This window comes from Tubulanus polymorphus, chromosome 7 (genome assembly GCF_964204645.1).
Source record: "Tubulanus polymorphus chromosome 7, tnTubPoly1.2, whole genome shotgun sequence".
NCBI lineage: Eukaryota > Metazoa > Nemertea > Palaeonemertea > Tubulaniformes > Tubulanidae > Tubulanus > Tubulanus polymorphus.
Window position 1 is genome coordinate 19126575 of NC_134031.1, and position 25227 is coordinate 19151801.

Genomic DNA, 25227 nt, shown 5'->3' on the forward strand with positions numbered 1-25227 from the left:
CTAGTGTCAAGTCGATAAACTCAATAGTGATGTCAGATTTTTACGGCGATATAAAAAATGACGATCAATGAAATCAATCCGGAATCAATAATCAACAGTCTCCACCCAGAATTAATCATTGCTCTTTTTCCGTTATTTTCCGATGTCTGTTTTTGATGATGAATTATTTATAGAGTAGTAATTAAATGTTGGATATAATTCACTGCGTGCACCGGACATTGTTTATCACTGATTCGCCTGTTTACTGGTCGTTTACTTTCCCGATGCTGCAGACAATCTGTCGGCTCAGATGACGTAAAGATATGATTAAAACTGAAATCACCAAAAATATCCCAGTACAGGGGGGGGGGGGCAGTATAGTCATAACATGGTACAGGGGGCAGTATGATAATACCATGGTACAGGGGCAATATAATAATACCACGGTACAGGGGGCGGTTCAGTGATACCACGGTACATGAGGCAAGTTTAGTGATACCACGATACATGAGGCAAGTTTCGTGATACCACGGTACATGAGGCAAGTTTCGTGATACCACGGTACAGGGGACAGTTTAGTGATACCACAGTATTGGGGCGGTTCACCAATACTACAGTACATGTGGCAGTTCACAACGGTACAGGGGCCTCTTTCTGCTCTCCTCTCTTCTCCTCTGTCTGTTTGTATTTATAGGTAGCACTATGAACTCTGTTCAACTGTTTGATAAATCTCTGTACTATGAAACTGGTTTTTTAAAATCAATTATTGCACATATTTTCAATGGGAAAAAAACATTTGATTTAAACCTGAATTTTCTGATTGATGGAAACGAAACTAACGAAATACGTTTTATTTATAGAAGATGAATGTAAACGCTTTGATGTACCGAAAGCTTTGGATGATATCGTCGTGGCGACCGTATTTCCAACGGAGCAACATCGCTGGAATACTAATGAGGTTCGTATTTGACCCCGGCCCTCCACCGGCCCTCCAAATCTTGGCTCTTGTCAAGCAGGTAGGGACCCATTTGACGCTAACGTGAATGGTTTGCCCGGTTGAATACCCCCAGTGTGATAGCGGTTGAGACCAAAGCCAATTCTGGTTGTATAGATCAGTTCAACGCAAGTCTTAAAAACAGTTGTTAGGCATCAACTTGTGAACCCTGGGACAGCTGTAACAGTTACACAATTGGAGAATTCTGTTGGAATGTCTCGGATTGCGACAGACTGACTGTACTAACATGTGTTGCACCTCTGACGATCCCAGACACTTATATCAAACTATCCATAATTATCTGTCAACCGAACCAATAACTTCTTCTCGGCCAGATGTTACTCGGGAATTTTTTCGATGAGTCAATTTTGTATTATATATATTTATATATACACGTCATTCTCTATATATGTATATAGGATAGGATCATGAATTTGTATAGCGCCTTGTAGATAGTAGATCTATTATCAAAGGTGTTTGTTCTCCATGAACAGGTAATGACTTCATCAGAAATGTCTCAATCTTTCCTTTCCTGGATGTGAGTCAATATCTCGAATTCTACCACGATGGATGCGAAATCTTTCTGATGCAGATCATCTGAAATGTGATCAAGTCATAAAACGGACATCAGGCCGGTGCTGAGCTTTTTTTAGGGGCAGTTCCACTTCAAGAAAAAGGGCCTTTTTTAGATCTTGAATATGATTTTTTGATAGGCTAACCTAAACTTAAACAAAAAACACCTGAGTACATCAATGGATTAGGCCTACTTTTCATTTTGAAAAAACACGAAAATTTGCTATTATATCGACATTTCGAAAATCTGCGAAATCCCCCGAATCCGAACTTCAAGCTTTCAAGCTTTTCTTCTGTTACCCAGCGGTGAACTTTATGTGAGTTGTTTGTAAAAGTTTAAGGCTGGAAATGAATATTGATGATGGCCAGAAGCGGCACTGAACAGTACTTCATACCGGTGATTTCGTATATAAATCACGATGATTGAATGATTAGTGGTTCGGTTTATCGGTAATCAACATCTTGTATTCACACCTCTCTCTCCCCTCTCACTCCTTCTTACGACTGACCTGTTCTTGTTTAATACCACACGAGATCGATAGAGATCAACCATAAATCGGTGAGGAATTCAGTGGATAAAATAGCGCTCAAACCTTGAAATACAAAATATATTTAAACAGATAGAGAGTTAAACAAGAGCAACAGTTGAAATCTTCATTTTAAATGAATTTTATTTGAATCTAAAATGAAGGTTTAGATAGTTTTGCTATTGTTTAACTAACACTGAGTCAGTTGTGTATGTACTGAGGATAAACGTATAATTGCACTGATTAATTTGATGTCAATTGATGTGTAATGATAATACACACCGTATCTATTATATGTATATGATGTGTTAATTGCTCGTCTATTGATGGATGTATGATGTATAGAGGTCTCTGGGGAGGAGTTTAATGAGGTAACGCAGCGTTATACTCCGCGCGCGCGGTGATACGCCGAGTCAAGTGAACATCCTCTCGACTCATCAATTCCGTCTGCCACTCGCTCCTCGTAATAAATCAATAATATCTTCTGCTACGGCGACGACGACCGAGCAGACGCCAGCCGGTATCGATGGTGATCATCATTTTTCTGCATTATTGAAAATCTTTATCCGCGCTCTTCCGTGCGATGTACATCTCGTTAGATCGGGCTTTTAAAAAGATCACTGATAAGTCTTCTGTCGGGGATGATTCAATGGAGTGGTAATAGGGTCTCGGACCCCCGCCTTTTCATTCAAGTTGCCCTTCTGTCAAAACAAAGCTGCTTTATATGAGCAGTATATATTTCTATTGTATCTCTCATTCCTTACAATAGGTCTTTCAGCTGAAAAAAAGCTTAAAGCTGAAAATTCAAAGTTCTATGATTGTTACGAATTAATCGATGTTTTAAAGCTTTTCAGTTTCTAAATTATTCTACCGCTCTATATATGTTTTCATGTTGTTGCTATATTTCAGGAAATCGCGTCTTTGCTGATCGCGTACGATCGACATAAAGAATGGCAGTGCAAAGACGTGAAACAGTTACCGCACAGCGGTTCGATGTTACTGTACAATCGAACTCACGTGAAATTCCGCAACGACGGCTACTGCTGGAAAAAACGTAAAGATGGCCGCACGACGCGCGAGGATCATATGAAACTAAAAGTTCAAGGAGTCGAGGTAACAGACACCCGCCGGAAACAGTAGAATATACGATTACAACTGAACTATCTAGAAATAAAATATCATCTGTTGATTACACATGAACAATAGCGGTAATCACTGGACATGATTTGACCCGTGCCAAACAGGCACAGACCCATTTGGTACCCATGCGAACGGTTGGCCCCGGTCAAATTTTGTATGATCTCGGCTATTGTATAACGGACACTGCCAAAACCTAGAATCCCATATTCTTATGATTGATCGTGAAGAATGTTTACATCCAGCGAGGGTGGTGAGAGCCACTTCTAGGTCTTTATAATGTATAAAACAGTTCACTTCAGTTAGAATTATGAACCCTGTATGTATTTAATGAACAGCCCTCGACTTTTTCTTATCTAAAAGAGATTAGCAGCTTGTATTGGTAATCAATTAGTACCGCCGCGATCGGTTCCATCAAAATCAAAACATAGAAATATCACCCTAATTTGGGCTGCTCTTCCTATTTCTCTAAGACAGTTCAGCGGTGGCTAATTTTTGTTTTTTCTGTTTCTGTTTTCGTTGCAGTGTATATACGGCAAATACTTTCATTCTGCCATTCTTCCAACATTCCACAAGCGTTGCTATTGGTTACTACACGTAAGTATTCGCCGTATGACGGTGTTGTGTCGATGTCAACCTCCTCTATCTCCCCATCCCCCCCCCCCATGGCAGTCTGTCAACGACCCCCCTGTGTGTTCAAGTGCTCTTTTGATGAAACAGGGAGTGCTGTCTCTCCTCTACTCTCTCTCCTGTCTCTCTCCTCTCTCTCCTGTCTCCTCTCTCTCCTCTCTCCTCTCTCTCCTCTCTCTTCTACTCTCTCTCCTCTCTACTCTTCTGTCTTCTCTCTCTCCTCTCTACTCTCCCCTCTCTCTCTTCTCTCCTCTCTCTCTCCTCTCTCTGTCTCCTCTCCTCTCTCCTCCTTGCTCCTCTCTCTCCTCTCTCTCGCTCCTATCTATATAGGCAAACTGGTTTCAATTTTCTGCACGTTTTTCTGTGTCGAATTGCCAAAAAAAAACCGTTTAAACGATCTCTTCCCCTGAGCTTTGTAAAATAGACAACCTCACAAAGGATCCGGTTCCGTATTGATTGTATTACCCGCAAGCCTGAACGTGTATCATCGTTTCAAATTTCCTAATATTATAAATATTCGCGTTGTTTTTATTTTTCTCGAACAGAACCCCGATATCGTGTTAGTTCATTATCTGAATGTTCCGTATTCCGATGATAATAAACTGTCGATGGCATCACTTCCGATTCTGGGTAAATCTCATTACTGGACGCACGCCGAATTACAAGCTCAATTACGACCTATGTGTGAGTATAACGACTGCGAAAATCAAATCTCATGATTCACTGTGACTTTATGTCTTAAGTCGGTTGTAGGTGCGATACCCTCATAACTATGATTTCTTAGTAGAACGATGACCACACTCAAACGTGGTGAACGGATAATAAGATAAAATCCCACTATTTACAGATTAAAAGAATTTAAAAACCAGAATTTATTTATTAAATCTAAAATATTTAAAAGACACGACGTTTCGATCTCACCCTAGAAACCCTGTCACACCTGACGATGATCTCTAGGGTGAGATCGAAACGTCGTGTCTTTTAAATATTTTAGATTTAATAAATAAATTCTGGTTTTTAAATTCTTTTAATCTGTAAATAGTGGGATTTTATCTTATTATGATTTCTTAGATTTCGGAAAAATACTCGTGTTCATCCTCAGAGTTTCTATTTGAAGATGGGCTGATGTATGAAATGTCACAACTACTGTCAATCTTGTAGTTAAGCCTTACAGTACTGACTAATGCACTGAGTCCCTCAAAACTGAAGATTTCAATGAAATCAATTTGAAGGTAGTTTTTGATTGAGTTTTGTTTGTGTCCACTACAGTTTACAGTGTTCATTTCCGACGTTCCGATCAAGCATCGCCTTCAAAATCTGAACAAGTTGTAAGTATCTCTAAAATCATTATAAGATCTCTCATCCTTCTCTCATAGTGCTAGGAAATCAGGATAAGTTCCGAATTTCAAAACATGATTTGCTGATTTGAAAATAAAGGGCAACTTTCTTCAGCAATCTTTTATGAAATCACCTTTATCGTCCAGTCAACATTGAAATGTTGACTTTCCTGTAGTATGATGGCATCTGTTCATGGCCATCTAAGAAAATTGAAAAAATCTGGAAATTTGATAGTGGGAACAATGAAATCTATTCTCCTATGAGATGAAGAATATTGTTTGAAAATCTTGTGATGAACATTTTAGCTGCAAATGGAAGAGACGGTCGAATCAATCGTTCAGCAACTTCTCGAACAACAAGAACAACGCTTACAACAACAACAACAACACCAGATGGCAGCAGCAGCAGCTCATAAACAACAAGCAGACGATTTAGAGAAATCACGAAATCAGAAAACGACGAATACAGTTACAGTTTTACCTCAGGGAGCTACAATAGGTAACTTATCATAATTTTACGGAATCATTGAAGTCAGGTCTTCATTAGTGACTAATCATAATTTTACTGAACGTAGTAGAGACTCTTAGCTGGTTTATTTTATAGTAACTCGAAGGTGGTTAACAAATTTCAATTTTCTTTACCTATAGGTGGCAGTAGTGTGTTAGCAGTTAGTTCAGTTCAGACGTCAAGTAGCGGGGGTCAGTCACTGACGGCGGCGACCCCCGGGACAGCAGCAGCAGGCCTAGCGGGCACGCCGGTCATTTTAAATCTACAAAATGGCAACGGTTTACTCATCTTCTCAGGGCAAACTATTCAAATTCCCATGACGACGACGACATCAATGGCAGCTAACCACTCTACTCCACACCATCAGCAACAGCAATCCGTGAGTAACAGTATTCATACTACGTTATTTACAATAGCCGTGATCACACGGAGATGATTTGCTTTGTATCAGACCCAAGTCAAATTTGGCCCGTGCCTCATTTTAAATGTAAACCACTCACTCGATACTAAACAATACTTAAAGAAATGAAGTGATTCACTTGCAATAATTTGACCCGTGCTAAAATTTGGTTTGGGCCTGGTCCAACATTTTTGATCGGGCCAAACAGGCCATGTGAACAGGGCCGAATTTGGCACGAGGCAAATTTGGCCCAGGTCTCAATTAAGTTTGTTCTAATTAAAAATGGACCTAGGATTCCCGTGATGAGTCCAAGCTAAACTGGTCCATGCAGGAAACAAAGATTGATTAACATGATTATGATAACGATAATACATGTAGATATGTTATGTTTGTTCAGGTATCGCCATCTATTGGTAACGATATGAAACTGCAGCGAGACGTCGAGAATACCGTCGTCAACAACGGCAGACAACAATCAGCATTTATAAATCACCGAACGATTGAGACTAGCGATACTCGAGCGTATTCCTCGGCGATGGACGTTTATAACGACAATAACAAACAAACTCCGGTAACGTGCGACTCTCCGCCGAAAACAGATTCATTCATGGATCTACAGTTAACACACGACGATATCCAGGACGCGTTATCCGCGAGTCTACCGGAGATAACATCGTCGAATCATTCGATCGCGAACATGGACGGATTAGAGTCGTCTGCTCCGTCGGGCGCCGTGACGACCAACGCGTCGAACATCGGAGATTTAAACATCGATGCATTTGATTATTTTCTCGATCTCGAGGATTTAGATGCGATCGAACCGGATTTGTTGCCGACTGCGACCGATAACAATGATCACGCCGGACAGCAGACGCATCTGTCGGATTCCGATAAAAAGAATCAGGCGGGAATCGCGAATATAACAGACTATAGTCCGGATTGGTCGTATCCTGAGGTATGTATCATCAACACCTAATCATTAGTTCCTTTCTATGGTTTACTTGTTTTCTGACCTGCAGCTTATGAACTGACTCCAGGGTCAGCAGCACAGTCAACACATAGATTTATCAGTCTAAGCTCAGAGTCTAAGCTTAATCTTACTACTTAAGACCATGGAACTGTTGAACTAAGATGGTCTTGGACTGGTCGAAAATATAACTATGATGATAGCTATTTGACATTGCAACTGAGCCGCTACTATTTTGCCACAACATTCTAGTTTCAATTTCCATTTATTTGCTTTCAATTACCGGTATCTCTAAATTCAATATTCAATTATCAGATTTGATTTATCTCTGCATGGATCTGATCTGAATGTAGATTTAAGGATTCTAGGTTTACAAAATGTGTTTAGTATATATGATTATCTATATAATGTGTGATGTATTTGTAGGGTGGAACTAAAGTGTTAATCACTGGTCCGTGGTACTCGACCACCTCACCATATACGTGTGTATTCGATGGAGTATCTGTGCCCGCTACTCTAGTCCAAAGTGGTGTATTGCGTTGTGTTTGTCCAGGTATATATCTCAAAACAGAAAACGAGATCTCGAAATCGAGTCAATAATTTTCGAGCGTTGTATATATTCGCGATGGTTCTATTTTCAGCGCATGCTCCCGGTATCGTGACATTCCAAGTTGCTTGTGAAGGTTATGTGATCTCAAACGCTTGTTCTTTCGAGTACAGAATACACGAACGTACGAAGCCGTCTGCTGATAAGAAGGCTTGGGTTATTTCTGACGGTACGTTCCGACACAACTTCCTATTATTTTGATAGATTTTTCTCATACCAATGATGAATATTTTCTCATTGTTTTCAGATAAAGAATTCAAGCTAGCTCTGTTGGATAAGCTCTCTGAGATAGAGAAATGTCTAGTCAAACCGAATTCATCCACTAATTCACAGGTATGTCTACCACTCGTTACTAGTCTGTATTCAGCGGTATGGTCACCACATCAATCCATGGTTCATGGGTTTGAATGAGTTTCTTAGTCAATAGTTTTTTCCTGGCTTCTTTGTTCATAAAAAGAAACCCCAAATAACTAGTTACAATGACAAAAAGTAAAACTATGAGAGTTATCATCCTGTCTCAATTCTATCATAGCCATTTTCAAAATTGTGTCTATCTAACTGTAAACTTTGAAAATCACTCATCGAGTTAGTTGAAATATCAAGGCTCTCGTAGTTTTATTTCATAGTTTCGGGTTTCTTTAATTGAATCAGATGGTCACTTGTCTATGGAAACCCTCAAGTCCTTTAAGAGCGGAAAAGAAATAGGAATGCTGAACCTATTAAACCACTGTGTAGTTAGATTCAGGGATGTAAAATTCTAATGATTGGAAACGAATGATTTTCAGATCTCAAAACCGTTAACTACAATGATTGACGCGTTTGAACAGCACTGTATTGATTATTGCGTAGAGTGTAGTTTAAGAGCGTGGTTACCGCTCAGTCAATTACCGATTTCATCATCCGACTATAAAGGAATGACTCTGTTACACCTGGCAGCGGCGTTAGGATACAGTCATCTCATACAAACGCTGATTAAATGGAGGAACGAACGTCCGAGTATTGTGTTAGAATACGAGGTCGACGCGTTATCCCTAGATAACAACTCTTCAACACCATTTGTGAGTATAGAAAGTCTTTTCATTATGAAGTCATAACTTAGTTCATAAGTGGTAATAAATCTTAAGACTGGTCTTAAGATTGACTGTAGAACTAAAAGAGCTTAGACTGGTCTTATTTGTTAGACTGGCCATGGAACCAAAAAGAAACTTAGACTGGTCTTTAGGTGTTAGATTGTTTATAGTACCAAAAGGAGCTTAGACTTGTCTTAAGTTGTAAGATTGGTTGTAAAACCAAAATCAGCTTAGATTGGCCTTAAGTTGTTAGATCAACCAAAATGAGCTTAGACTGGTGTTAAATCCATGTCCTGATTGTGCAACTGTTTCGGTCCTGGTTGGTGAGGTAGATTTAGGGATGATCATATTGAACTCACTGTTTTGAGGTCTATTCAAATTGTATTTCGTGTATTGTAGGCGTGGGCGTGTGGTTTGAATAAGATTGAAACGTCAGTCGTTCTGTACAGATGGAATCAGAGCGCTGTTAACGTGTGTTCCAGCGACGGAATGATGCCTCTGACTCTCGCTTCAAACTACGGTAATCGCGCGTTGATAGAACGCATTCAAAAACTACGAACTTCAATCGAGAATTCCTCGCGCGATGTGTTCCGTGAACCGACCGCATTCGGCTTCAGTAAATACACGAACAGTTCTCCGCCGCCATCGTTCTCCGGTTTAACGAGTTCCCGCACGACCGTCGAAGTCGCCGCGACGACCAAGGGAAAGAATAGTTCGTCGTCTGCCGCGAAATCTAAACGCGCCGAACGTCTGCGAAAACGTCTGTCGGTTGAAATATTCCCGAGCGTCTCGAAAACGACCGCCGACCCGACCTCGACTGGTCGCAATCTAGACGAGCCGATGTCGGCTAGTCTCCGCTCGGCGAACTCCGACCCGCATCTTACGGCGTCCCTCGACGCGATGACCTCCAGAGATAATCCGATGTTTTCGTCATCGAATATGGGCGGAGCTAACGATTTCGGGGGCCTGCCAATCACGTTCATGCAGACGGAATGTCAACAACTCGCGAGTAAAGACACCGAACCGAAACACAGCGCGATGGATACAGGTAAAATATTCACATCCTACCTCGACAGGGATTCAAACCTGATGGCATCGATACATACTCTTCTATAGCACAAATCCCTGCCTGAATAGACAAAATGAAAAACACCACCCTGATGATGTCAGAAATGTTTCATTATTAGCCCGGGTTGTTTTGTTTTGTATAAAGAAGCAATCTTACCGATGCTGCATGTTTTTCATGCTGCTAACCTGGCTTATCGGGCAGGAATTTGCAATTGAGAGATAAGAGAAGATTACAAAGTTCTGAAGAATTAATGATTATATTTTCGTTATAGATCGTAGTGAGAGTCCATTCATCGACGTCGAGCGAATCTCGTCGGACGAGGACGATCTGAAATCTCGCCGCGGCGCCGGTGAATCAAGCGCGGCCGGTGATCATAAGAATCAGATGGTAACGTTAGCGAAACAGATTATAGCAGCGATGCCTGAACGAATTAAACTATCACCGAGTCGCAGTGACGATAGCGGCATCGTACGGGATCGTAGCTCCTCGTACGGGTCTCTCGTCTCGAATTGTGAAATATCGCAGTCCGTCTGCACCGACGAATCAGCCATGTCTGCGCCGCTAGGGGGCGCTGATAGCTTAGCATTTGATGAATATAGGTACGTATCGGTATAAGAAAGAAAACCTAAATTTCCCTGACACTTGACCAAAACATCCCTCATTACATAATATGATATCCTCAATGGGAAATCCAAAATCCTTATTTTCTATCATCTCTGACCTTCACCAAGAATCTTAGTGTCTGATGTACCACAGACACTAAGATGCGAACGACATTTTCTCGATACTTTTAGATCACTGCAGCTTTAAACCACCAGAAATCCAGTTTCACTAAACCGATTGTGAAAAATAAACTATCGTTACAAACCTCATACATTCAGTTTTCTTATTATTATATTCATTTGGAGGTTCATTCATCATAGTCCGTGCTTGATGCGATATAAATACAGAAATAGCAAAAATGACACCATTTTTTCACTTTGAAACTAGGCATTGTAACACTGTAGTTCGTTAGCAACAAGACAACTTGAGCGATGCGTGTCTCATCGCTAAACAGCGCATCATTTTTGTATCTTAAATTTAATCGTACTAAAATCAGATTTATCGTCAAAATGTTATAATGAACAAACGTAAGACATCATAAGGTTAGTGTAGATAGTTTATTCATCAAAATCGGTTGTTTATTTGCTGAGATATCGCAGTTTGAACACGGACAAAAAAGCCGACCAAATTCTGGTCGGCAACTGTACAGCGAATTTGAATGCACGCGTCTGGGTGGTTGGTTACACTAGGATCGTAGAGCGACGGAGATCACTGGTGGAGACAACCGCTGCCAGTGCTGGGTGAACTCTGACCATAAATTCCCTGATTAGATTATAAGATACCGGTATCCTCTATGAAGGCTGTTTCTTATCAAGAGGTTCCTTTTGCTACAGCAAGAACAAGATGCCAAAACTTCCCTGATTTAATTATAAGGTATCCTCAGTGGAAGCGGTTTGTTATTGAGAGGTTCATTTTGTCACTCATCACCAGCAAGAACAACAAGATGCCAAAACTTCCCTGATTTAATTATAAGGTATCCTCAGTGGAAGCGGTTTGTTATTGAGAGGTTCATTTTGTCACTCATCACCAGCAAGAACAACAAGATGCCAAAACTTCCCTGATTTAATTATAAGGTATCCTCAGTGGAAGCGGTTTGTTATTGAGAGGTTCATTTTGTCACTCATCACCAGCAAGAACAACAAGATACCAAAAATTGAAATTCCTTGAATCTTCCCAAATTTGAAGCTAAATCGAAAAAACTTCCCGTGTTTTATTCATGTATCGTTGTTAAATATTGTCTATTGATGTAGGTATAGCGCGGACATAGGGACTCCGGCTTCGTCGCTGAGTCCTGACTCCTCGTGTCTTCAGAGTCCTCTCAGTTTCCTGCTCGACTCCCCACCGCCGACTATGTCAGAGTTTCAAGAATATTTCAACGCGCCATCGACTTACATGGAGAAAGACTTTTCGCAACTGACTTTATCCGGTAAAACAATCGAAGAATGGAAATCAATGTTCGACGTAATGAGGAAAGAATTTTACAGTTTTACAAAATTTTTCGAATTTTCAGACCACGAACAGAGAAGACTTTACGAAGCGGCGAAGATAATTCAGAATTTCTACCGTCAATATAAAGATCGGCAACAACAACAGAATCAACGTATTAAAGAGATTGAAGCGGCCATCTTGATTCAGAGTTACTACAGACGTTACAAACAGGTACATATATTACAGTCGTTCCCGCAGTGCCGGGAAATCGGGAAAAACTTTGGAATTTCAAAATTATATTTCCTGGTTTGTAAACATTTGTAAATATTATATGAGTTTCCTCTAATCTGGGAAATATTCAGAAATATTTGGGAAATTCATTTTACACTTTTTCATGTAGCATTGTTCCGGAATGTCCATAACTTTTTCCATGTCTCCATGCCTACCAACTGAAGTTTTTTTCAAATCATCAAAAATTAGAAACATTTGAAAAATAGGCTTGGAAACATGAACATTCAAATTATGGGGTCACTTTATCTCCATATTCTATTGACGACCAACAAAGTTGAACTAGACATTACCTGTTTGTTGAAATAGACATTACCTGTTTTCAAGTTTAATGATTTGATACCTCATTATTTCAGTACGCGTACTATAAGAAGATGTGTCAAGCGGCTGTTCTGATTCAGAGTCAGTTCCGTAGTTATCAAGTTCAGAAGAAATACAAACGAAGTCGCGACGCGGCGACCGTCATTCAGAATCAATACCGCGCTTACAAAGAACACGAACGTTTTAAAAAGTCACGCGACGCCGCGAAAATTATACAACAAAGATTTCGATACAGGTGAATATCAGTCGGATTGAGAGGGAAAAGACATCTGCTGATGCTGCCCTGAGTAGCATTCAGTAGATTGAGGAGAAAAACTAATCTTGTTCAGTATCAGTTTGATGAGACTTTGTCAAATGTGATAGAATACGTTTTCATGTTTTGGTTTTACCTATACCGTCTGCGTCTGCTTTCTTTTAGTCGGGCCTTTCGGGCTGCTACTGATAGGCAGTGTTACTGCTATGCCCTTTCGAGGAAGTTAACTGACAATGCTATAAGTCTTGAATTCGGGATAATTGTTGTTTGAATATTTTACAGGAGTCATTATCAGCGTAAACAGGGAGGAGGACAAGACGTGTCTCGATCCATGCAGAATTTAATGCGACAATCGGTGGATAGGTAAATATAAAACCATCGTTTCGTCCCCTCCAGCCATCGATCCATCGAGAATCACATTTAACAGTGCATCGTGAGTGACTGACCTAGCTGGTTCTAACGACAGTTCTAGCATGCCTACTAATTTAAACTATCCCAGAAAGAGAGAACAAAAAATGGAGAATGCCAAGTTTAGTTTAAAATCGGATGTGTTTATATTGTTTTCAGTTATTATAACTTCGGTCTATATTCAATGATGAGACCTGAGATTTGGGAGAGGTAAAACACGATATATTATTATTATTATTATTATCATTATCATTATGTATATTTAATATAAACATTATTTCCTCAACTAATCGCAGTACTGTATTATTACTACTGTTCACACTATTACTACACCACTATCCCTTCAACCTCAGTCAAACAGCTTCAAATATAACCAAGTTATTTGTTGTATTTTATTCATCTATTGTAAAATGGCTGAACTTCAACCCTTGGTGCTCTAGGTGAAGTCATAATTCTTTGGCTGAATGTTGTATGACACCAGGATTAAAGTTTAGATAACTATTCAAATAGCTTCTAATCTACGTAACTTGCTCCTGGTCTATAAAACTGGCCCCTACTCTGTAAACTCAAAAGGTTTGGCTAAGATGTCCTGGTATTGTGATAACTTTCTTACTGGTCTGTAGTTCAGAGGGATAGATAACAGTCATAACCGGGATCATTTTTTCCCAAGAAGCAGTAAATCCTGCAAAGAGAAAACTTAGTCGATTTTTTTGGTCCTGTTAACTAGAAAAAAAAACAAGCATTTTAGAAAATACTGAATTAATCTTTTTTTTGTATTTGTTGTAAAGGTTTCATTAGTAGCGGTAAAAATGTCAATATTTTTCCCCCAAATCTCAATGTGTTCATTTATCAAATGCACCAATTGGACCCACAACAACAACATCTTACAACCCTCGTTTTATATACATTTTTAACTGTTACTTATTTTCTAAAAAAAAAGATTAACTGAACTTTTTTCTCACTGTGTGTTTTATATTTATTGATAGATTTTAAACAATTTAAGTCAGAAACTTCAGGATCCAGTTCCACATTTGAGAGTTCGAGTTGACTCAAAAATAGTTCCTTAAACTCTGAGTCAAATTTTTAAACCCTAGAGAGCCAACTCCAAGGAGGAGGAGCAAAATAAATATTGAAACATACCAATCCCCTTAGAATTAGGTTCGAAAACAAAAACAAGAATAGTAAAAAAAAATTTTACTAATAATGAGAGCATAGAGCGTTGACCTACGTAGCCAGTAGTAGGAGATAAGATACAAGATCCCCAGGCCCTGGGTTCCAGGGTCTTACAAATGCATTCCCTATTACTTATCTTACTGCTTAATAGACACCTAATACATCCAAATTCACGATAGGCGCTCTAGGGCTAACTCTGGACTGTGGAACTGGGTTCACTATCGCAGCTGTATTAGTTTAATTCCATATTTCAAATGACCGGCGATGCAACTGAAATGATTTAGTCTTTTAATGTTGCACATATTGATATCACTGAGCAACTGATCGTAAACATGGAAAGGATATTTGGGAAACAACATTTACGGCCCTAGAATATAATATCTAGAATTAAGGTAGAAACGGAAGCTTTTATCTAAACACTGAATTTATAATGATATTTCATCATATATTCACTTAACGCTACACAGTAAAATCTGGGAATTAATGCATGCAGTTCGGGTGAGTGAGAGTGATCCCTGCAGCTTATCATATCGACGGCTAGTTAGAAATCATTGACCATTATATTAACGCTGACCCATTTCTCAGACAAGATGTCTGCCTATGTAAATCCTCGTCATGACATAATACTCATGATAACTTTTCTTAACGGGTATTAATGATTATGTCATTGGTGGAATTGTTATGGCAGCCATCATTGTTGTTTTGCAGTAATGAGTCAATGATTTCTGACCCCTTGTAATCGATGTGATCAGTAACAGTATGGTATATATATACATGTAGATACTCAGTAGTCAATGTAGCATGAGTTTTTATTTATGAATTTTGTGGTGATTTTAGTTTTTATTTTAGTTGAATGTTTGAAGGCAGGTTTTCGAGCAGTTCTATTATTTCATCACGGCTTATTTACTGCTGCCTAGCTTCATCTGTGGTTCAATTCCTGTAAACTGTAAATCTAGTCTGGTTTTTATATCAATCAATATATGTAGAAAAGTCTTTCTCAGTTCATTTTTTTTAGTTTCATGAGTAGATTGTTGTAATTAATTGATATTTCTTCGAAAATTTCTCTTCTTACTCTTATAGTGCATTTATAGTAGCTAGCTATGTGTAGATGGTAGTAAATTTGTAAAATGTCATTTTTAATATGTGGTCCAAAAACTACCCTCCGTGCCCAGTTCTCGAGTCAACACTTAGGTTAGTAATTTTAGTAAATCATGAAATTAAGAACGAGTAAAACTAAGCTTATAAGTGTCGACTCATGAACCAACCCCCGAAAGGTTATTCTTTCACAGTTCTAAATGAATCTATATATCATAAATTGATATATTTTCTTGTCTTTTTTTCCAGCACCGAGAACGAAGCAAACGAGAACGACTGCAACGACAAAGCAGTAACTCCAGTCAGTGATCAGCAGACGCCGCTTGCTCCAGTCAGTGATCGGCAGACGCTGTCCGCTCCAGTCAGCGATCGGCAGACGCCTGAACAGACGCAGCCTGACGCGGAACAGACTGTATCAGAGTCACCTCAATCAGAGAGCGGTGAAATTACTGATGAGATTCCCGGAAATAACTAGATTAAAATCTAGAAAGAAAAAAACATTTGTGACCGTTGATTAAGTATGCAAGCAACCCGTAGGTAGGACGTTGCCATCAAAAGTGTATGATCTTCGTCCATGGCTAGGTAGCTATTTCAACAAAGCGTATGTACTTAATGAATCCAAATACACCAAGTTTCACTAGTATTTGGTCTTTTTTATTTGACCTGGCCGACCTGGCAAAATTCCTAATGATTCTAGGGATTTTGTCTACATCCAGCCTTTATGATGGTTATTTTTGCTGACAACCAAAATAACAAACAAGTCAAATACATGAATAGCAAAACCTTTATTACACTCAAGACCAATAGACAGATCAATAGCTTGCAGATGTGTATGTTTGTGTTTGTCAATGAGAAGGTGAAATATTGTCATAAGGTGTCATGAACGATATAGTGTAAAGAACCTAGAAAAAGCTCTATTTTTTGTGTGCGTACTTAAAGAACGGTCAGTTTTCTACCTATGGTTTTTCCCTGTATCTGTGTAGATATAAATACATGAATAAACATATATGTGTTAATATGCAATAACTACCAAATAATATGAACAGATGATATTTTTCTCGATGAATTCAGAGACCAACGCCTCACATATATCTCTCCTGATACTTTCTGTGACGTGAATGAAGTCGTCATGCTGCTACTGTGCAACTCGCTTGGCGCGCCTTTCAAGAAACTTGTCCCGAGCATATTTCATTAGATTTTGACGTAGAAATGTCAGAGATGTGATTGTAATATATAGAAAAGGTGTTTAATAGCTGTGTAGAGAGGTTTATGAGTTGCATTACTTAACGTAGAGTTAGAATCCCTTTATTTTCGATGAAAGTCCCAGCGTCAAAGTTCCAATGTTAAACAACCAGCTCCACGCTCTACCGCGCGCACTCACAACTACTGAGCACTTATTACATACTAGTATATATATATAGATATGCACCCTTCGCTTGATGCCTGAATACGTATCAGTCGAGAAGAAGGATCCGTTTTTACGAAATAATCGCTGCCTTTTACATATGTAAGCGGCCTTTCATTAAGTCCATGTACGTAGAGGGTCAAAAGCCTATTTCCCTATTACATAGTGCTTGAAATCACGTAAATTGGGAAAAGTGAGTTTGAAATCGGTAAATACATCATGAATGGCCCCTTTGTCCAATATTGTGAATTTAGCCGGGGTTTTATAAGTATGAATTTTTGTCTGTCGACGGTTGTGAAACTTTTCAATATATTTCCGTTCATGAAAAACGAAATGATCCGCAGACAAAATTTTCATCAGTGAAAAGCCTCAAATTATTTCATCCGTCTTGTAAAATACGCACAGTAAACGATGATTTTCTCCGATGTATTTTGTCGTCCACAATCAATTATTGTCCGTCTGCCATACGATGATATGATATATAACGTAGCCAGGTCGATATCTGGTTCGTTTCTCTTTGTTGGCGTTATCGAAATGACTTGTTATGTATCGTACTTAAAGAAAACCGTTAGATCTTACTGCAACTATGTGTTCGTGTAAATATGATAAAAGGTGTGAGGTGATCGATCAGAATATCTAAATATTTTTCGGCTATTGTGTTTGAAAAGTGGTTGTTGTTCATTCTGTAAATTCTATTTATGATAAGCAATTATTACACGCGGGGTAGAAATATGAACGCTTTGAGGTCGATTTGTGAGTTTTGGCATTTTCAATAATTTCTAACTAAGGAACTAAATTTTTGGGACGTAGATGGAACTGAATTCGACATCAAAGTCAAATTAATTAAACTCACAAATGTTAATATCAGGAGCCAGTTTTATAGCTCTCAGTTTGACCATTCGGTTAAAAGATCGAAAATGAACTAACTGTTAACTCATATCGTCAATTTGAACCCTATCACTGAGGAACCAGGTTCAGTATGCTAGATGGCTGTGTATGAAAGTGTGGGCATGATGTGTCTAACACGAGGCATATTCCACAAGTTGTGGATGATTTGAATCAAATTTTCTGAAATGATAAATTTGTAATCGGTTCCAGAGGTCAAGAGACTGAAAACTGCTGCATCTAAATTGAATTCAAAAATACTGAACTATGTCACCATATTGTTGCCGTTTCAATAACTCAACTCAACTCGCCCACAAGTCGACCTAAGCATTTACCCCCAACAATTTATGTACTTACTGTACATAAAAGTCATATATTTGTATTCAAGTATTTTAAGGATTCGGGCATTATTCGATCAGTCTGATATTACTACTGGTGGTGACGATTAGATATTGTAATGACTGATTTTTGTTTGTGTTTCTAGTGAGAAAAAAGTGAATATATGTAACTATAAGAACTCTGTGATTCATTCGCGAAAACACGGCAGAAAATCAAGTGGTTGCCCGCCAAATACGTTGCGTAAAACATCGGCTACTTCGATGCCAAAAACTGTTCACTAGCGACAACTATTATCAATCATGTAATCAATTAGTCGATCCAAATGGACGCGACACATGATACCAAATTAGGTGACAAGTTGATGAACGCGGAATTACTGGCGCGCTCGGCGGCCTTGTTGCCGTAACCGCGTGAAATACGCTCGGGTGTATTTGTTGCTGCGTACTTGTCGCTAGTGTGCGGCCGTTGTCAAACTACTCTCCCGAGTTGTGATGTATGGATATTAGTAACTTGTTCCTCCTCGATGATAGTGTTATTTGAGTGTAGATATAGTCTATAAACTGTAATGTTATTTATTGTACATAACTTTAAAAGAATACCAACTTTACCCTATCTCTCAATTTATCCATATCTATATATGTATATTGTACGTTCATCCAAGTTTTTCCTCGTACGTCCCGTCTTAAAACTTCTCCAATTTTTCTAACTATAAAATACATAATCGACGTAGTATCATATATTTATACCCGAAAGTGTAAATATCACGATGCTGCCTCCTCGTCAAATATACAGTTATCTATTTATTACATATGCAGGGATGGCGTGGAGGTTCGGTCTGGATATGTGATCACTCCCGCCAAGTCGAGGGTAAGGGGTAATGTTCGCATGCATGTAATAAATCGATGACACTGCTTATATTTCTATTAATTGCCAGAATTCGTAATTGTTTTTGTTTTTCATGTTTTTAATAATTCTACGTGTATTTCTTGTATATTTTTCTCTCTCCCTGTTCTTGTTCCAAACTGTTTTTCCCGCATGCAACAGCAGCAGCAGCATCGGAACCGGCGAAATTCATGATTTTGTGATGAAGTTTTTCAATACGTTGTTTTTTTCGTAATTGTGTTTGTACATATACGATATATCCATCCATATCTATATATTGAATTATTATTGCTATATATTCAAATTTAAATCCTCGATTTGTTGAAGAATTCGTTGTTCCATAATTCATCAACAGTCGTTATTTTACTGTATATTGTTTTGATCAGATTGATAAGAATGATTATTTATGATGCCATATTTTCATACCGAGCTTGAATTGACCCAGTTTCATGCTTGTTAAGTTGAAGATTGACCAGAAACATAAGCCGCGTCTACACTACGTTATTAAGAACGTTCCGAATTAAGCCTGCTCCAACTTAAAACTGGCATTTACACACTGGAGATTGATTGAAACTTTCGTGAATAAAATAATTATGACCCTCCTCAGTCAGGCTTTGCTTGTAACTATGGAACTGGGTCCATGAGCTTGATTTTGAAAATTGTCTCTGGTGTTTCAAAGTTTCTGATATAATTATTTTGTGATATTAATGTGTAATGTAAATACTGTAGAGTTGATTTGATCCATTCTTCTCATTTGATAAACTTTTCCTCATCATTGCTTATCGTATCTCACAGTTTTATATGGGGTCATTCATTTATTACGTACGCATTAGGGTAGGGGGAGGGGTCAGTGCAATTGCGTAATGTAATGCTTAATGTATATGAGAAAATGGCCGATTTTGCGTACAGAGGGGGAGGAAGGGGGTTGAAAAATTCAAATTATATGCGTACGTAATCAATGAATGATCCCTAATTGAAAGTCACTGTTTCTGTAAAGGATGATTTTCCCCATACCTGCCCGGACCAAACCCGTCAAATTAGGCACATTCACAGGTAAATGACTCATTCACTATCAAAATGATGCTGTGGCAAGCAAGGCGAGACCAGTTACATGTAGCACGTAGAAACTTGACCTGCACTAAATTTTGAGCAGACCAAATATGGCCCTTGTCAGCCTTTGAACAGGTTGATTAGCCATGGTCTAAAATGCTTGTGTGATTGCGGCTTAGGTTTTGTTACCGATATCAAGGAAAGATTCTTCTTCAGTGGTTTGATGTCTGAATAACTGCAATCTTTTGTAGAGGTGGTCTATAATTATAGTTTCTCTAGTATCACTAGTTTTAGTGCAATCATTTCAAAAAGATACCAAAATTTCATCGTGATATCGTTGGCTTCGGTGAAATGTTCGTTTTGGAAACTTTTTGCTTCTTTGTTCGCAATTTTTGTAATAAAGGTCCTCGAAAGGTTTTTCCACGTGGAGAAATACCAGCACACAGCGTCGACACAGGTCGTCATATTTTAAAATGAATATAAATTGTATAGAATGTAGTTTAACAATTAGCAGAGCCTATATATAAATCATAACCATATTTATCGATGAAATTTGTTATTTGAGAAAAAAGTCGTTTGTGGATCTTCTTGATGAAGCCAGAGAAAATTTTATGTACGTACAATTCGAGGTTAGAATTTGAAAAATTTTGATCTTTCATATTTATTGAAATTTGTAGAAAGCCCTGGTGGCTATATAGCGTTGTATTAGCTGAAAATTCATGTAGCGTCGATACTGGTAAATTGTGAACTAATTCTGGGACCAGTTTCACTAAGACTGAGCTGCCGACTGTTCCTAATTTTCAGTATTTTATAATGAGAAATACTGATTTGATTTGTTCGATGCATACAGAAATATGGAAGAAGTTACTGAGGGTCTGACTGTTGATTATTGATTAATTTGGACACTTTCTTTCATATTTCGATGAAATGTTACTGAAAAAAATTCAATTTGTTACCGATTGCACTTTTCAGAGGTTGGCAGCTCTGCAAAGAAGTTATTGAGACTAAGGCAGGTTTTGATTGAATGTATTCCGGTATAAGAATTACAAACTCTGCTGCTTCTATCACGTTTACAGATTCTGCTATTCCGGAATTAGGTAGAGCATGTTGTTCCAAGCGATATGGCACCAGCAGAGAATTCCGCAATCGGTAGAGACCAATCGAAACTTGCGTAAATTTTCATTTCCGTTGTTATATCTATTGCTTTCGTGAAAAAGCGGACCCAGAATTTAGGAAAATTGCATAAATAAAGTCTTCATTCGATACGCAACAATAATCCCGGTGAAACAGGGTTGTTCCGTCTGATGGAGCGAGACGGAAATATTTTGGCCTTTTTAGTTTGAAAGAAGTGTCTTAAAAGTTCAACTAGAGCAGAAATCAACTTATGGCAGTGCTCACTTCGGTAACTATCAGAGACACATATCATTTCTGTTTCAGAGTGTCAGTTGCGTAGTTGTGCATTGTAAAATTGAACTGATTTAAGTGCACTTCATCGTTTAATCGACAACAGGCCAAAAATTTGCTACCAGCCATTTATCGCAGACGCGCGAAGTAAAACTCTCTCTGCGATCGGTAAAATTTTGCTCGTTACAAGCAGAAAATCAAGAGATTATTTCAGATAACCTGGTGAATAGGATATATACCTAATAAACACGAAATATACTGTTACACAAATTCATTTGTAAATTGTAAATAATGAAGAATGAATTTTGTGCGTTGTTGTACACTTTGAAGCCTTATCTCGTTATTATAATTATTATAGCTGTAATATCGGCTAGTGTTAGCATTTTTTATATTTTTCTCTGACATTTATCATTGTTGTTGTTACCGTGGTTACTACCGGGTTATCCGCCTGCCAAATTTGTTCGTCAACTCGTAGTAGTGGTATTTATTAATAGTAGTAATCAAAAATTGTAAATGATGATTATGGATATGATTTCATCATTCGAATGAGATTGTGAACTGTGTAAATGCTACTACTGTAGAATTATTTTTGAAGATCTGTTATTAAAGAAATATTTCGAATTTTTTTCCAGTTCATCGGTATCAATGTACTATGTTATTGTAATTTTATGGATTAATTAAAAGCGATTACGTTCTAAAATGTAACTTTGCGGAGTTGAAGTGAATTCTTACGTCGACTGGATATTTGGTCTCAAATAGTAAGCATTGTTCTTGCAATTGAGAGAATCGCGAAGGAGTTTCTTTAAATCTTACTTCATTTCCTCCTTTGGCATGTGAGTTATCACTACGCTGTCACTTTATCGATGTTAATTACAATCGCTAGAATAGTTCTCAAAATATTGGTCTCCTTCAACAAAGCTTTTAAATTGATGGAATAAAATCATATTGATGATTACAATGTATGGAAGATGACAATGTCAATTAAATCTCGCATCGTTGACACCATCTAGACCCTGAGATTTTACAAATAAAACAAGTTGATTCCATCCAATAAATATCAAAACATGTCATACCATTAGTCTTATTTGTTAAATTTTTAAATTCATCAGCTCAATTTTCTATTAATTTGATAAGAAATAATAATACATAACAAAAATATACATGGTCAGTTGTTGCCCTTTTATGAAATGTCTATCCGACATGATTTTCATTGGAATAACTGTCCTGGTTTAAATACCCTTCAGGATCTATTCAGGGTCAAATACCCAATTCTTATACTTAATAGAGGAGCAAGAGATGACAAGGGATGCAGGAACAACAACCGATTTCAACTACAAACTTGTCCCGAAGGATATTCTTCACATCCAAACATTCAACTTAAAACACAGCTTAAATAAATGATAACAACATGGATTTCATCTTTGATGAACGTACATGATTACTTCGTGAGTTCGTTGAAAAAATAGGTTATGGGTACAGTCAAGATAAACTTAGTTCTAAATTCAACAGCAAGTAAAAACAACACATAAGATAAAATATAAATCAACAAATATCTATAAATATTTGTAGAAAAGCTTTAACTATTCTAATTAAATTGCATGAGTTATTGGTATAACTTTACTTTAAAAGCATTGCTCTTTAGTAAAAAATATTGGACGGAATTTCTAGTACATAATACATGCATATTAAATCTCATTGCCACCACAGACATATGGAAGCCTTTTAAATTATTCACCTCAAATGAAAACTATCAGGGACTTGGATCTTGGATTACACTGTTGTGTGCTTTAACGTGACTTCAGACCCAGTTGCACAGTTGTGCGAGTTTGATTTGGCTCTGGATCCAGTGGCTTAGTTTGACTTTGAACCCAGTTCGACAGTTCTGCAGGTTGTTGGATTTTACTCTGGACCCAGTAACATAGCTCAGTGGACTCCGGAGTAAATACATGTATCAGCAAATAGAGCCCTCACAACTGTCGGTCAATTCAGATGAATTCAACCCAGATCCAGCGGCAACTTAAACCCACATTTGTATAGAACTGGGTTCAGAAGACGTGCATTCCAATCCATCCTAGTAAAGATTACTCGCGACAAACAGATAACTTTTGAGTTAAATAAAAACGCCCAATAATCGTCTGACCCGGTGATCAGACCTGGGAGTAATCATTTGAAATGCTTACTCCAAGATCAGACCAAGGTTAGCCACAACTATTGGATGGTCTATCAGTTTTAGAAGGAAGTTGTAAAGCAGTCAGCAGGTTTTCTAAATAACTGTTATTGCTACCATAACTAATTGCGTAAATAGTTAATAATCAATATATCAATGATTATCTATATCAATTTTATAACCCTGAGCAACTGTGTATGTGGAGTATCTTTTTATTTAATATAAGCCTCATCTAATAAGTGATTCATAGATTCAGTTATGCTGGTTGCATGTTTATGATAACATCTTAAAATCTTCTCAATCTTCCTACGTTTAACAAACAGCATAACAAACAATTGATTTGAATGTGATAAGTTGATTATTCACACAGCACTGTCTCGTTAATGAGATATTTGATACCGTATTGGTTACGTTAGAAATTGTTTCATTCATCGAATTCTAGTCTCAACTATCACTGCAAAACACTACCTGTTTTAACTAAACTTCTGACATCCATCTAGAATTCTACGCAAACCAAACGCTGCAAAAAGTACTAACTTCTAACACTAACCAAGCTGAAGGTTATGATGCAATATTCTTAAGATGGGAAAAATATGTTCAAAATCTAGTCATGTCTATAAAACCTTTCACTCTTTCAAATATATCACAGTAAGCTTTGACTCTGAAGTGGTTATTTCGATAGTTATGATCTAAGAAAAGATGACAGGAATGTTTTTAGTAAACTCATAATAATAATATCGAGAACGACAACATTGGAAGAAGCGCCAATATGACAGAGGCCTTTGAAAAACAAAGTATAAAACCTAAAAGTTGCTCTATAAGTAAATAGTCATCGTATATATGCTGCTATCATTAAAACGCTTGATATTTCAACTATAAAACGTGATGATCATCGGTGGAAAGGTTTAAGTCAAGTACTGGAATGTGCTGAATAACGATACTATGATGTGTAAGATGAGATCATTTAACACGTAATCAATTCAATAAATCAGTTGATCGTCAGTAACTGATAAATGGTTTTGTGTTTATTATTAGTTACCGCGTGAACTGCTATCTGCTTTACTATTCCTTCTACTCGTTTTACCGTTACCTGTGTCACCGTGAGTCATCTTTAATTTGACGGAATCGGAGCCACTCCCGCCCCCTGACGACTGAATCGCCGTCGCCTTCGTACTGGTCGGTTTCTCAGCTATAGACGAAGAGGCGTTGCTAAACGACGAACGGGCGTTGATCTTTGGGAGATTGATGGCTTGATGGTAGGGACTAGAGTTAGCGCGCGGTCGCACGCTCAATTCGACCGGTTCTTTGACCGGTGAAATGCTGCCGCTGCGGGTTTGCCGAGCCGGAGAGACGGAAGCTCGTCGGGAAGACGTCGTCGAATCGCGACGTTGTTGATCTCCGTTGTAGATCAGTTCGAACGTATGCGACGTTTTCAGCGGAAGTATCGGCTGGTTTTTACGCGCCTTGTCGAAACATTCCAAACTCATCCCTGCAAAAAACGGACACAAACATTAAATAATTATACAGAAACATAAAAACATTGATTATAGAGTATTAGAGTTTGGATCAGGCAATGTGTTATAATAGGTTAGGCCAAGTATAGTTAGTTACCTAATTGTTGGTGGTAAGCTTTTCTAATCGGATGGGCTTATACCAACATGTGGTTTGTGAAAATATTTGGTCGTGAAACTAAACCACAGACGGGTTACTGACTTGGTGAAAAAGCAA

General features: G+C 38.2%; 2 protein-coding genes across 2 annotated transcripts in view; one reads left to right on the forward strand and one right to left on the reverse strand.

The window, feature by feature from the left end:
* Window positions 1-843: 843 nt before the first annotated feature.
* On the forward strand, window positions 844-22063 carry LOC141908003 (calmodulin-binding transcription activator 2-like). Its single transcript, XM_074797765.1, has 20 exons — window positions 844-937; window positions 2983-3186; window positions 3736-3807; window positions 4386-4524; window positions 5110-5168; window positions 5484-5676; window positions 5826-6064; window positions 6483-7040; window positions 7479-7605; window positions 7694-7828; window positions 7907-7992; window positions 8445-8717; window positions 9129-9777; window positions 10070-10397; window positions 11652-11827; window positions 11912-12060; window positions 12474-12673; window positions 12974-13054; window positions 13259-13309; window positions 15617-22063. The coding sequence occupies exons 2-20, from the start codon at window positions 3067-3069 to the stop codon at window positions 15840-15842; spliced, it is 3861 nt and encodes a 1286-aa protein (XP_074653866.1). The 5' UTR covers window positions 844-937; window positions 2983-3066; the 3' UTR covers window positions 15843-22063.
* Window positions 22064-22445: 382 nt separating this feature from the next.
* Window positions 22446-25227, reverse strand: part of LOC141908801 (uncharacterized) — a 59925-nt gene continuing 57143 nt past the window's right edge. Inside the window, exon 13 of the mRNA XM_074799010.1 lies at window positions 22446-24988. Within this exon, the coding sequence (XP_074655111.1) occupies window positions 24531-24988 (458 nt within the window). The 3' untranslated portion in view covers window positions 22446-24530. The remainder of the gene's footprint in view (window positions 24989-25227) is intronic.